Source organism: Xiphophorus hellerii, chromosome 12, assembly GCF_003331165.1.
Source record: "Xiphophorus hellerii strain 12219 chromosome 12, Xiphophorus_hellerii-4.1, whole genome shotgun sequence".
Classification (NCBI taxonomy): Eukaryota; Metazoa; Chordata; class Actinopteri; order Cyprinodontiformes; family Poeciliidae; genus Xiphophorus; species Xiphophorus hellerii.
The window spans coordinates 1,583,678-1,595,793 of NC_045683.1; the positions used below are offsets into that span (position 1 = coordinate 1,583,678).

General features: G+C 47.2%; 1 protein-coding gene across 3 annotated transcripts in view; it reads right to left on the reverse strand.

Annotated features, from left to right (window-relative positions):
- znf608 (zinc finger protein 608) overlaps positions 1-1,385 on the reverse strand; it is a 39,012-nt gene extending 37,627 nt beyond the window's left edge. For all 3 annotated transcript variants that reach the window (XM_032578695.1, XM_032578694.1, XM_032578693.1), the window contains exon 1: positions 264-1,385. In XM_032578695.1, coding sequence (XP_032434586.1) covers positions 264-980 — 717 coding nt within the window. In that variant the 5' untranslated portion in view covers positions 981-1,385. The remainder of the gene's footprint in view (positions 1-263) is intronic.
- Between the last annotated feature and the right edge of the window lie 10,731 nt (positions 1,386-12,116).

Sequence of the window (12,116 nt, forward strand, 5' to 3'; positions counted from 1 at the left end):
GCAAACAAAGCATTCAGAGAAAACGATTTGTTAAAACATGCATCCATCCTTTTCTAAATGTCCCCAAAAGAAGAAGAAAGAGAAAATCAGACATATGTGCTGATCAGCCCGGGAACAATGACAGCAGCTGGGCAGCAACAAAAGGACATCAAGATGCTCCGTTTGTGTCTTTGTGGCCTTCACACCTGCATCCCTCACTATATTTATTTATTGCATCGCTAAAATAAATCCTGTTTTGTGCCTCGGGGTGATAAAACGCCTACCTTCTCGGCTCCTCTGTGTTTCTTGGCCGCCGGAGGCTCGTCGTGCAGCCGCCGGACAACAATAGCTCCTCCGCCGCTCTTTACTCCACAGTCCGCCGCTGTTTTCCCGGAGCCTCCGGTGATGGTGCTGCTGTCTCCCGCGGGGATCCGGGAGTCGGTTCCGGGTCCCAGGTGATGCTCCGGCAGGAAGGCGGCAGGCGGAGGAGACGCGCCATCGTCGCCGGACTTCTCCTTCCTGATCCGGGCGGGAGGAGCGGCGGCGTCCCGGTCCCTCTTCCAGCCCCGGATCAGGTTCTTCCCCTTCCGCTCCTCCTTGACTTTGCCCGCAGGAGGCTCAGAGATGCTGCTGCTGTTATTGTTCCCGTCCGCGTCCCTTCCGGCCGCTGAAATCATCTCCACACCTTCCGCTCCTCCGACGCCGCGTCCTTGAGGCTGCAGCCGCCGCTGAACGACGAACCCCGGAGCCGCTGGATGATCCGCCGCCGCCGCCTCCTCCGGGTCCGCTCGTCCTTCCTGGCCGCCTCGGCTGCGTTTCAGCGCGGATCTCCTCGGCTCCGACCCGCCGCCTGGTCCCCGGGTCTGGAGCGAGGACAGGGCCGCGTGTCTGTGGGCTGAGGAGGAGGAGGAGGAGGAAGAGGAGGCGGTGAGGTTGTGTGACAGCTCCCTGCAGTCTGTCAGCGGCTCTCCATTCTCCTCAGCGCTCAGGAAGCGTTTCATCTCCTCTCTCCTTGTCTCCTTTGTTGATCTCCACGATCATCAGCATTCAAGTCATTGTCAGCGCGCCAGCAGCCGCAGTGAGGCTCGGAGGCGGTGGGCGCCTTCAGCCGCGGGCCTGTCACGATAACAAATGCTGCTGCACGATAAACTGTCCCAGAAGTTATCGTGAGAAACGATAATATTGTTCAGTGCGGTTTAAGCGGCTGAACCATCAAGAGGCCCAAAACACCAAGCTGGCATCATAATAAATATACTTAAACTACAAATAATACAAACAAGAGGCTATTTAGTTTTCCAAACTAAATGGAAAAACTATTTATTATTTTTGTTACACCAATGAAAGGTAACTCTTGGGGAAATTTAAAAATATCCAACTTGTTAACTTATTCAGTGTGAATTAAGTATTTCAATCTGGAGAGACTCAGACGGAGATGAGAAGACAATTAGAAGAGTTTATTGACAAACAGAATTTAAAGTCTTTGGCGCTCGGGCCCCGGCTGGGGATAACGGTTATCGCAGCGTTAGCGATAGGCTTCAGATGAGCATCCCCGATGCTGTTAGGAACGTCATCCCCCGGGGCCCGGCACTGGTGGTGGAGGTTGAAGAAGGGTGCGGGCCTCAGGACCGGGCGAATGGAGGAGAAGGGGTGGTGGTGGGTTGAGCTCGGCTGGAGAGCGAAGGACACCATGGATGAAGGTCCTTATCAGCTGGGACTTGGTCGGTGATTGGACGTGACGTGGCTTGGTCCGGCGTTGATAGGTCGACGATTGTGGGCAGGTCGCTTCAATTAACGGGTCCCGGTGGGGATAAAAGAGTCTTCCAGTTTGAATTTGCGCCTAGGCTTCATTTCAATCTGGAGAGACTCAGACGGAGATGAGAAGACAATTAGAAGAGTTTATTGACAAACAGAATTTAAAGTCTTTGGCGCTCGGGCCCCGGCTGGGGATAACGGTTATCGCAGCGTTAGCGATAGGCTTCAGATGAGCATCCCCGATGCTGTTAGGAACGTCATCCCCCAAAAAGAGGCCGAGGCCGGGGCCGAGGCCGTGAATATAAGGCATAAAGTAAAAGGGGGAAAGAAGTTGCGCTGACTTTGGCTACCGAGTTAATAACGTAAAGGACGTGACATGACAGTTAAAGGAGAGGGAGAGTAGGACGGGAAGTGAAGACCAGCTGGGAATGCTGCAGGGTAAGAGGCGGTAGAATACACAAAACACAGGGCATAGGGACGTGGTGTGAGAGCCGGCTGGGGATACGGCAGGACAAGGGAGGAAGGGATGTTGGGAGGTGACGGCCGGCTGAGGACACAACGGGGCATGGAGTAGCAGAACGCAGGGCATAGGGATGCTGGAGGATGAGCCGGCTGGAAATGCTGCGGGACTAGTGGGATGGACGTGGGCTGGCGATAGTTGGCAGAGGACACGGCAGGGCATGATGATAGGAAAGCCGGCGGGGAATGCGTGGGGTGAGAATGAAGGGATAGAAGCAGGGCTTAGAAGAGGGGATGCTGGTTTAAAAAACGCCAGCATTAACTAAAGAGGGTTGTAGGATGAGGGGAGCAGGGCATAAGACAGGGGATGCTGGTTGAAAAACGCCAGCATTAACTAAAGAGGGGTGTAGGATGAGGGGAGCAGGGCATAAGACAGGGGATGCTGGTTAAAAAACGCCAGCATTAACTAAAGGAGGGTGAAGGATGAGGGGAGCAGGGCATAAGACAGGGGATGCTGGTTGAAAAACGCCAGCATTAACTAAAGAGGGGTGTAGGATAGAGGGAGCAGGGCATATGATGGGGGGATGCTGGTTAAAAAACGCCAGCATTAACTAAAGCAGGGTATAGGATAGAGGGAGCAGGGCTTAAGATAAAGGGATGCATTGAATAGAGGAGATGGAGCAGGGAAAAGGATATGGGGCAGCTGGCTAGAAAAAGAAGCCAGCTGGTAGCGGCAGGGCTTAGGAGGTAACGAAGACATGGAAGGGACCAGCAGAGGAAGGAACAGGACAAGGGATGAGGGGCAGCTGGTTAGAAAAAGAAGCAAGCTGGAAGCGCAGCGAGGCATTAGAGGAGAGAGGCAGATGGCTGAAGGACAGCTGGGAATGGTTCGAGGCATAGGGAGAAGTGCCGCTGGGAGAAGAGTGATCACTATGGGTGAGCGGGGACACAGCGGGGCAAGAGAAGGTGGAATGCTGATGGGTGAAGGCCAGTAGAGGTGAAATAATGATACTATGGAGTGATATTACTGATAGAGAATGAAATCCCCCCAAAAAGAGCTGAGGCCGGGGCCGAAGCTCAGAATTAGAGGCAGGAGGGGCTAGGCTAACTAGGGGCTTACGGGCTATGTCTCGAGGAGTAATTAGAAGATGATTGCAGAGATAGAAGTAAGAGACGAGAAGATGGTAGATGAAGGTGAACAAAGGTAAAGTGGATGCTATGAAAAGATATGTTAGCTGGTGAAAGGAAGCTAGCTGTGAGATAGCAAAAGAGGATGGGAGAATGAATAGACTAGAGTGAGAAAATAACTGCCTGCTACTGAAGGTGGGATGCTGATGCTAGGATCAGACTCAGAGGGTGACGTTAGAGGAAACGGGCGAAAGACAAGATCATTCTAGAATGAACCTGAAAATAAAAGTGTGAAGGACGATGAGGGGAAGGACATGCATCACGATTGCTGCATAAGAGTGTGCACTTTTGCCTGAGGTTGACCAACCACCACCAGTGGATCGTGCAGTGCTCGTCTGGCACTGAGGGAAGCTGCGAACACGGAGGAGAGATACTCATTACGTGAAAAGAATGCTGAAGATGAACTGGGGATTTTTATATATATATGCCCATATATAAATTATGTAAAATTTTTTGCACTTATTGGAATAAAGAACAATGACTCGCCAGATCTAGATCATCATCCATGTGTTTATCTTCAGTTACATTGGTTACTGCCACGCGACTTCGCGGGTCTTTCCGACAAATCAATCGAACGCTGCAGCTGATCAGAAATACTACTGATCGCGTTCTCGCTAAAACCAGGAAGATGGAGCACGAAACGCCAGTTTTAAGATCCCGACACTGGCTCCCTGTTGTCCAAAGAATTGACTTTGAAATACCGTTGTTAGTTTGCAAATCACTGAACGACTTGGCACCACGAAACAATGAGGATCTGCCGTAAAGCATCAACCTCCCAGGCTCATGAGGTCTTTCGGTTTGAGCCGCTCTACGACCCCGGGACCAGGCCAGAAAGAGAAGGAGCATTCAGCATCTAAACCCCGCGGATTGGAGCAACTCCCGGGAGACCCTAAAACAGCTGAAACACGACTTTGATTAATCTCGACTAAAACCCGCCTGTTTAGAATGTATTGGAAACATGCTCAATTACAAAATTAATGATGGAACTTGACTTGATATCTTTTGTTTGTTGCTTCCCTATGCATGACTTTGGTTCTTGAGCTGTTATGATATAAAAGCACTTGCGCTGAAGACACCTTGCTGCTAAAAAGCTTTGTTGAGTGAGATCTTTAAATACTACAGCCGCCACGAGCATCCGGTAAGGGATGAGAGGAGAGATTTCTGGTTCGAAATTTATTAAATAGAGCTGAGAGCGGTCTACGAGAAATACGGAAGATGAGACAAATGAAGCTATTATTTTCACTTGCTATGGAGTTAATTTTTTTTTTTTTTTTTTTTTTTTTGTACCAGCGGATGGCAGCGAGACGACAAATAAACCGCAAAAACTATCGTGATGATAACTCTTTAGATTGTCATACCTGAATTTAAGTTGCTCGGATATACGAATCCTGCTTGAACGCGGAGAAAACTTACTTTTATTCGTTGACCCGCTCCCGGTCTCTTGAATAAACAGCTCTGAACGGCCTCTAACGATAACTTCATAACGCTGAACGTGAGCTCTTACAACAACGGCTGATGCAGCTTGAGAGTACAAGGAACCAATCAAGGTAAATGTGAATCGGACGGTTTCCTGAGCTCTTAAAGCGCATTTATGTTAATCCATTTACGACATGCTATACGATAGGAATTTGATTGATTGATTTGGCTGGCTAGTTGAAAAGTGCCGTGCGACTACTTGACTTGGACCCAGGCGATGATGAGGGGGTTTGGTTCCTTTATAAAAAGCCGTGGCTTCAGGGCGGCTTGTAAGTGCTGATGGCCGTGTTAACGAATCCGTAAGGGAAACCGGAGGGTGCTTTATGATGATTAGTTCAGAAGCGAGATGGAACGAACGCATCTGAGCCTGGAACCTGAGTGAGCTAGAGAACGAGCTGAGTGAACCAGGAAGTGGCAGGATAATCTGAGAAAAAATGGTATGCAGATTTCAGATGAGAGATGAAGCGTAAAAGCACTGGACGGGACATGAGCTTTGTGATATTCTGGGGTTGGAAAGAACAAGCAGAGGGAATGTGGAGACGAAGTCTTTTTAATGGTGGAACGCAGGAACAGAACAGCTACTACAGTACAGGGGTTTCTGACTAACCCCACCTAATAAGTTGGCCTACTAAGAACTATACCTAGAACAGGTATATCTGTATTTCTACCACTAGGGGCAACAAACCACTCTATTACATTCCTTCCCTTTTAGATTTCTACTGCAACTAATATGTAGGAAAAAATGCATAATAACAGTAAATAAATTCCCTATGGCCTTCACTAAGAATTTAACAATTTAGGCTGCACTTAATGCTTTATTACCTCAAAAATCAACTAGCAGTAACTAAATCATACTTTATACATTTTCAAAGATTCAGTCTCTTTGGAGGAACTCTGTGCCTCACAGGGTATCTGCGCTCCGCTGATGGGCTTTGGGTTGTTTTAGGGGTTGATACCGAGGGTTCTTCTGTTGTCTGCCCAGGTGATTCAGCAGGCAAAGGTGATGCTGTCAGGGTTCCTCTCGGGTAGATCTCTTCGGGTTCCTCCACGAGCACTTGGGAAGACATAACTGGAGATTTCTCCACATCTTGTTTCCATGGTAACATGTGGTCGACATGTATGGTGCGCGTTCTCTGTCCGTCTTGTATCCGATAAGTGACGCTTCCCAACTTCTTCAGAACTGTTCCACAGGTCCACTTCACAAACCCTCCTCTGAAATTTCGGACACGAACAGTCTCTCCTTCTGAAAAAACGCGCAAAAATGGAGCTCTGCGATCATGATGTCGCTTTTGCTTGAACTGCCCCTGTTTAATGTGTTGGGCAAGTTCAGGTTTGAGAAGACTGAAACGGGTTCGGATCTGACGTTTCAGGAATAGCTCTGCTGGTGTGCAACCTGTCACGGTGTGCGGTGTACTGCGATACATGATAAGGAAGTTTGCCAATCGATGACTGAGTGGCAATGTGGCCTTCCCATCTGTCTCCAGTACATTTTTCATCAAAGATCGTTTCAGGATTTGTACTGACCTCTCTGCTGCTCCATTTGATGCAGGGTGATATGCAGGAACAGCTGTGTGACGGATCCCGTTTAACTCCAAAAACTGGCGGAATTCTTGTGACACCAGCTGAGGTCCATTGTCTGAAACAAGTTCTTCTGGAAGTCCATATGAAGAGAATAACCTTCTCAAGATTTCAATGGTATTGTGTGACGTGATGGATGTCATCGGGAATACTTCCAACCATTTTGAATGACTGTCAATGACCACTAAGAAATAGTGTTTGTCCTTTTCAGCGAAGTCAATGTGAATCCGTTGCCACGGTCTTTCAGGCCATTTCCACGGGTGGAGTGGTGCAACCGCTGGTAACTTCTGCACAGCTTGACAGATTTGACAGCTTTGGACCAGTTCTTGTATGTCACCGTCACACCCTGGCCACCACAGGTAACTGCGGGCGAGAGCTTTCATACGACATATGCCTGGATGTTCATGATGCAGGTCTTTCAGCACTTTCTGTCGGTAACTTGGTGGGATGATAACACGTTGTCCCCAAAGAACACATCCTTGTTCTGCTGACAGTTCCTGTCTGCGAATGAAATAAGGTTTAAGTGTTTCATCCTGCACATAATTTGGCCACCCATTCATGGTGTAGCTCCACACTCTGCTGAGAAGCGGATCTTTCATAGTCGCTTTCTCAATGTCTTTTGCTAATACTGGTAGTTCTTCCACATGAGAGAAGTAGAAGATGCTTCCTTCTTCTGCAGTGTTATCTGGTGAGTTCCGCGGTAAACGTGACAACGCATCCGCATTTGCATGCTCAGCTGATCTTCTGTACTCAATGTCATAGTTATATGCCATCAGAATAAGAGCCCAGCGTTGCATCCTCAAAGCAGCAAGTGTTGGCACCGCTGACTTTGGTCCCAGTATAGTCAACAATGGCTTGTGATCTGTTACGAGCGTGAATTTCCTTCCGTACAGATATTTGTGGAATTTCTTGACTCCAAAAATGATGGCAAGAGCCTCTTTCTCTATTTGGGCATACTTCCGCTCAGCATCGGTTAGCGTTCTTGATGCAAATGCCACCGGCCTTTCCTCTCCATTTTCCAAGATATGAGAAATGACTGCACCAACCCCATAAGGTGATGCATCACAGGCTAATTTCAATGGCAGGCGTGTGCTATAATGCACTAACACTTTGTTCTGCAGCAGTAGTCTTTTTGCATCTTCAAATGCTTGTGTACATGCTGTTGTCCAAATCCATGTTTCATCTTTTCTCAACAGGTTGTGGAGAGGCTGAAGGATGGTAGATGGATTGTTTAGAAATCGACTGTAGTAATTCAGAAGACCCAAAAAAGACTTCAGTTCAGTGACATTGGTTGGTTCTGGTGCCTTTGTTATGGCTGCAACCTTTTCCTCCATGGGGTGCAGTCCATCTTTGTCGATCATGTGTCCCAAATATTCCACACTGCTCTGAAGGAAACGACACTTTGCAAGCTTAACTCTCACACCATGCTTCTCCAGGCGTGTGAGAACTTCTTCCAACCTCTGTAGATGTTCCTTCTCCGATGACGCAGTGATGAGAATATCATCCAGAAAACAGGTCACGTGATCCATCCCTTGGAAAATCTGATCCATCACAGACTGAAAAATAGCAGGAGCACTGGAAACGCCATAGCTGAGGCGACTGTACTTGTACAGACCCTTGTGGGTGTTGATAACCAGATACTTCTCTGACTCTTCATCTAACTCCAGCTGCTGGTAGGCATGAGAAAGGTCCAGTTTACTGAATGATGTTCCTCCCGCCAAAGTAGCAAAAAGGTCTTCAGCATTAGGCAGTGGATAATGTTTCTCTTCAATGCACTGATTTATGCTGACCTTGTAGTCACCACAGATCCTAATGGTTTTGTCAGTTTTAGGCACTGTAACAATGGGAGACGCCCACTCACTTTTCTCGACCTTTGAAATCACCTTCACCTTTTCCAATCTGTCCAACTCTTTTTCTACCGCTTCCTTTAGTGCATAAGGAACTGGGCGAGCTTTACAGAAAACTGGTGCAGTGTTTGGCTTAATGCGAATCCTGGCCTTAAATCCCTTGATGCAGCCTTGGTCATCTGAAAACACTGCCTGATGGCGTAGGATCACTTTCTGTAATCCTGGTTTTGCATCTTTTTGCACTAGTACCTTGTGTACTGTGAAAATCTGTTTCCAGTTTAGCTGTAGTTTCTTTAACCAGTTTCGTCCAATCAGGGACGGCCTGTTTCCCTGAACAATGATCAGTGGTAAAGTACTCTTTTGTGTTTCATACTGTACTGGTACAACTATACATCCACGAACAGCGATGCTTTGGCCTGAGTAAGACTTCAACTTTAACCCAACTGGTTTTATAGGGAACTGGGTGAGATGTGACTGGTAATACTTGTCACTTATCACTGATACTGCTGATCCTGTGTCCAGCAACATGGTGGTGTTTTTGTCTCCCAGTAAAACGTCCACTGTGTAACCTTTTTCACTGGAAGCGACAGAGTACACCGAATAAACTCCAAAAAGTTCGGCTTCATCATTTCTGTTTGATGCCTCGATGTCCGTTTCCACATACTGAGTTTGTTGTCTGCTTTTTTTATTTCTGCAAGCCCGAGCAATGTGTCCTATTTTTGCACAAACATGACATTGTTCATTTCTAAATCTGCAGTCGCGTGCTGAATGTTTTCCACCACATCGATAGCATGGTTGCCTTGTTGCTGTATCTTTTTTAGACCCCATCCAGCTCTTAATTTGATGTTTTTCCTCTTTTGAGTTCTGTCCCTCTTTTGAGTGCTGTCCCTTCCATCCTCTCTTAGAAAAAATTTGAACATTTGTCAGGGCATTGACTTGGTGAGGGTCATGGTGTCCAGAAAACTCCATAGTATTCTTTGAAGCAAGTTCCATGTTCACGGCAATCTCACACGCACGTGAAAAGGTAAGATCTTTTTCTGCCAGTAGCTTACGCTGTGCAGCATCCGAGCGCAGCCCACTGGCAAAACGATCTCTCAGCGCCTCATCCAAGTATTGTCCAAAATTACATGTGGCTGACAACTGCCTCAGGGCAACCACGTAGCCTGATACTGGCTCCCCCTCCTTTTGGTTACGTTTTTGGAATCAAAAACGCTCAGCTATCACCACTGGTGTCGGCTTATAGTGTGCTTGTAACGCTGCAGTGAGCGCTGCATACTGCATCGTGCTCGGTACTTTCGGAGACACAAGATTCTTTAGCAGCCCATATGTATCTGCTCCGATCACAGAGAGAAAAGTGCAAACAATCTTCTCATCCGGAACATCATTAGCCAACATCCATTGTTCCAAACGCTCCAAATATGACTCAAAATCTTCCTTCGATTCATCATATTCAACCACACGACCCACGTGCATAGCCATATTAGCTTCTCGGTGCTAAATCTTGTAGCTTCGGAGAAAAAAAAAAAACATACGGTTGTTTCCCTTACTTCCGCACAAAGTCTGTCGACAGGCTCATCTCTGTCACGCTGTGGAAATCTTTAAAAATCCTCGTCGCCAGTTGTGATATTCTGGGGTTGGAAAGAACAAGCAGAGGGAATGTGGAGACGAAGTCTTTTTAATGGTGGAACGCAGGAACAGAACAGCTACTACAGTACAGGGGTTTCTGACTAACCCCACCTAATAAGTTGGCCTACTAAGAACTATACCTAGAACAGGTATATCTGTATTTCTACCACTAGGGGCAACAAACCACTCTATTACAAGCTTGAAATATGAAAAAATGGGACAGCTTGCTTATTAGCGGAGAACCGCCCTGGCTCAGGATAAAATTTAACGGGTAGGGCGAAATGAATCTACGAGGCTGAACATGTACCACAACATCGGTAGCCTGCAGGCTACTTGTCAACGAGCTTAAGGTATTACTAGAGTCAACTCTTAGCCATCTGTATTACTAGAGTCGACTTTCAGCTATCTGTATTACTAGAGTCGACTTTCAGCTATCTGTATTACTAGAGTCACCTTTTAGCTAACTGAATTACTAGAGTCACCTTTTAGCTAACTGAATTACTAGAGTCACCTTTTAGCTAACTGAATTACTAGAGTCACCTTTTAGCTAACTGAATTACTAGAGTCACTTTTTAGCTAACTGAATTACTAGAGTCACCTTTTTTAGCTAACTGAATTACTAGAGTCACCTTTTTTAGCTAACTGAATTACTAGAGTCACTTTTTAGCTAACTGAATTGCTAGTCACGTTTTGGCCATCTGTAGTACTAGAGTCGCCTTTTAGCTAACTGAAGTGCTAGAGTCGCCTTTTAGCTATCTGTATTTATGAGAGTGAACTTTTAGCTATGATTGCCTGTATCAAACGGCCCTATTCGCCTCAGTCGGTTGGTTTGGGGAAACATTTGCACGGTTCTTTGCGTTTGCTGATTGTTGCCGAGGTTCTAACGCGCCTGCGCTCTCCTTCGCTGCCCTCGGGGTAACCCAGCGCGAGCGTCTCAGCACTCATGATGCGTTTAAAGGCGGCTTGGAGAAAAAGGCCACGACATGAAAACATCAGATAAGCAGTTTTAACTGCGAAAAAGAGCGAGAACACATGCATGGGAAGTACGGAAGCCCCCAATGTAACTAATTGATGTAAGAATGATGAAGTTTGGAACGCAGCCTGAAAGGCGCATGCGAGTAGGGCCTGCGAGTTCAGGAAGGGGATAAACTAATAAAGTTCCTACGTTTTGTCGCGTTGTAAAGAGTGAATGAGGCACGTGAAGGCTACGTCTTACCCCCGAAGCCCGAGGCGGGCGTGGCGTGGGAAGTCCGATGGGAGGTGCTGACGGGCGGGCTGACAGCGGCCATGCGGATTTGAGCCAAAGCGGGGAACCAGTGGGAAGGCGGTGCGATGAACGCTGGCGGTGGAAAGGAAGATGGTGGACGATGAGCTGGGAGGAAACGGCAGCGTAGATCGAAGCAGCGAGACGTTGCGGCCCGGCCGGGGCGGAGAAAGGCTGCCAGGGGATGTATGCAACGTAGACGGTGGGATTATGTGTCCACTTGCCAGAGACAGATCGTGAAGCGGGTGGCATAGGAGCGAGGGCCGGTAGATCCCAGATCGGCGAGAGAGCGGCGGGAGAAGCTGTCTGGAATGAATGAGGCCTGGACCGTGAGGAACTCTTCTTCCATCGAGGAGCGTCTGAAGGAAAAGAAGGCGCCGAGCCCGCGGCTAAGCGGCTTTTGTGACTGACATTAGAGGTGGAAGGACGAGCAATGACGACGAAAAGGATCTGGTGAGATGGCTGACTGAGAGCTGAGGCGTGCAGCTGAACAGGTTGAGCTCGGCTGGAGAGCGAAGGACACCATGGATGAAGGTCCTTATCAGCTGGGACTTGGTCGGTGATTGGACGTGACGTGGCTTGGTCCGGCGTTGATAGGTCGACGATTGTGGGCAGGTCGCTTCAATTAACGGGTCCCGGTGGGGATAAAAGAGTCTTCCAGTTTGAATTTGCGCCTAGGCTTCATTTCTCAATTCATATAGTATTCATATTTTAATTTTTTTTAAAGAGCAATACTTTTACCTAGGCTAGAGATGAAAAGTTATTTATGTGTATTTACCTTTATGCATTATATACATATACAAATAATTTGTATTTTATTTTTAATTTAATTTTTGTGTTAGCTTAAATGTTTGTTCTTTTCATATATGCAAAAAAATGTTTTTCAATTGATGGCACTTTCAAATAATAAAAATAACATGGCACACTTAATATCATATATATATATA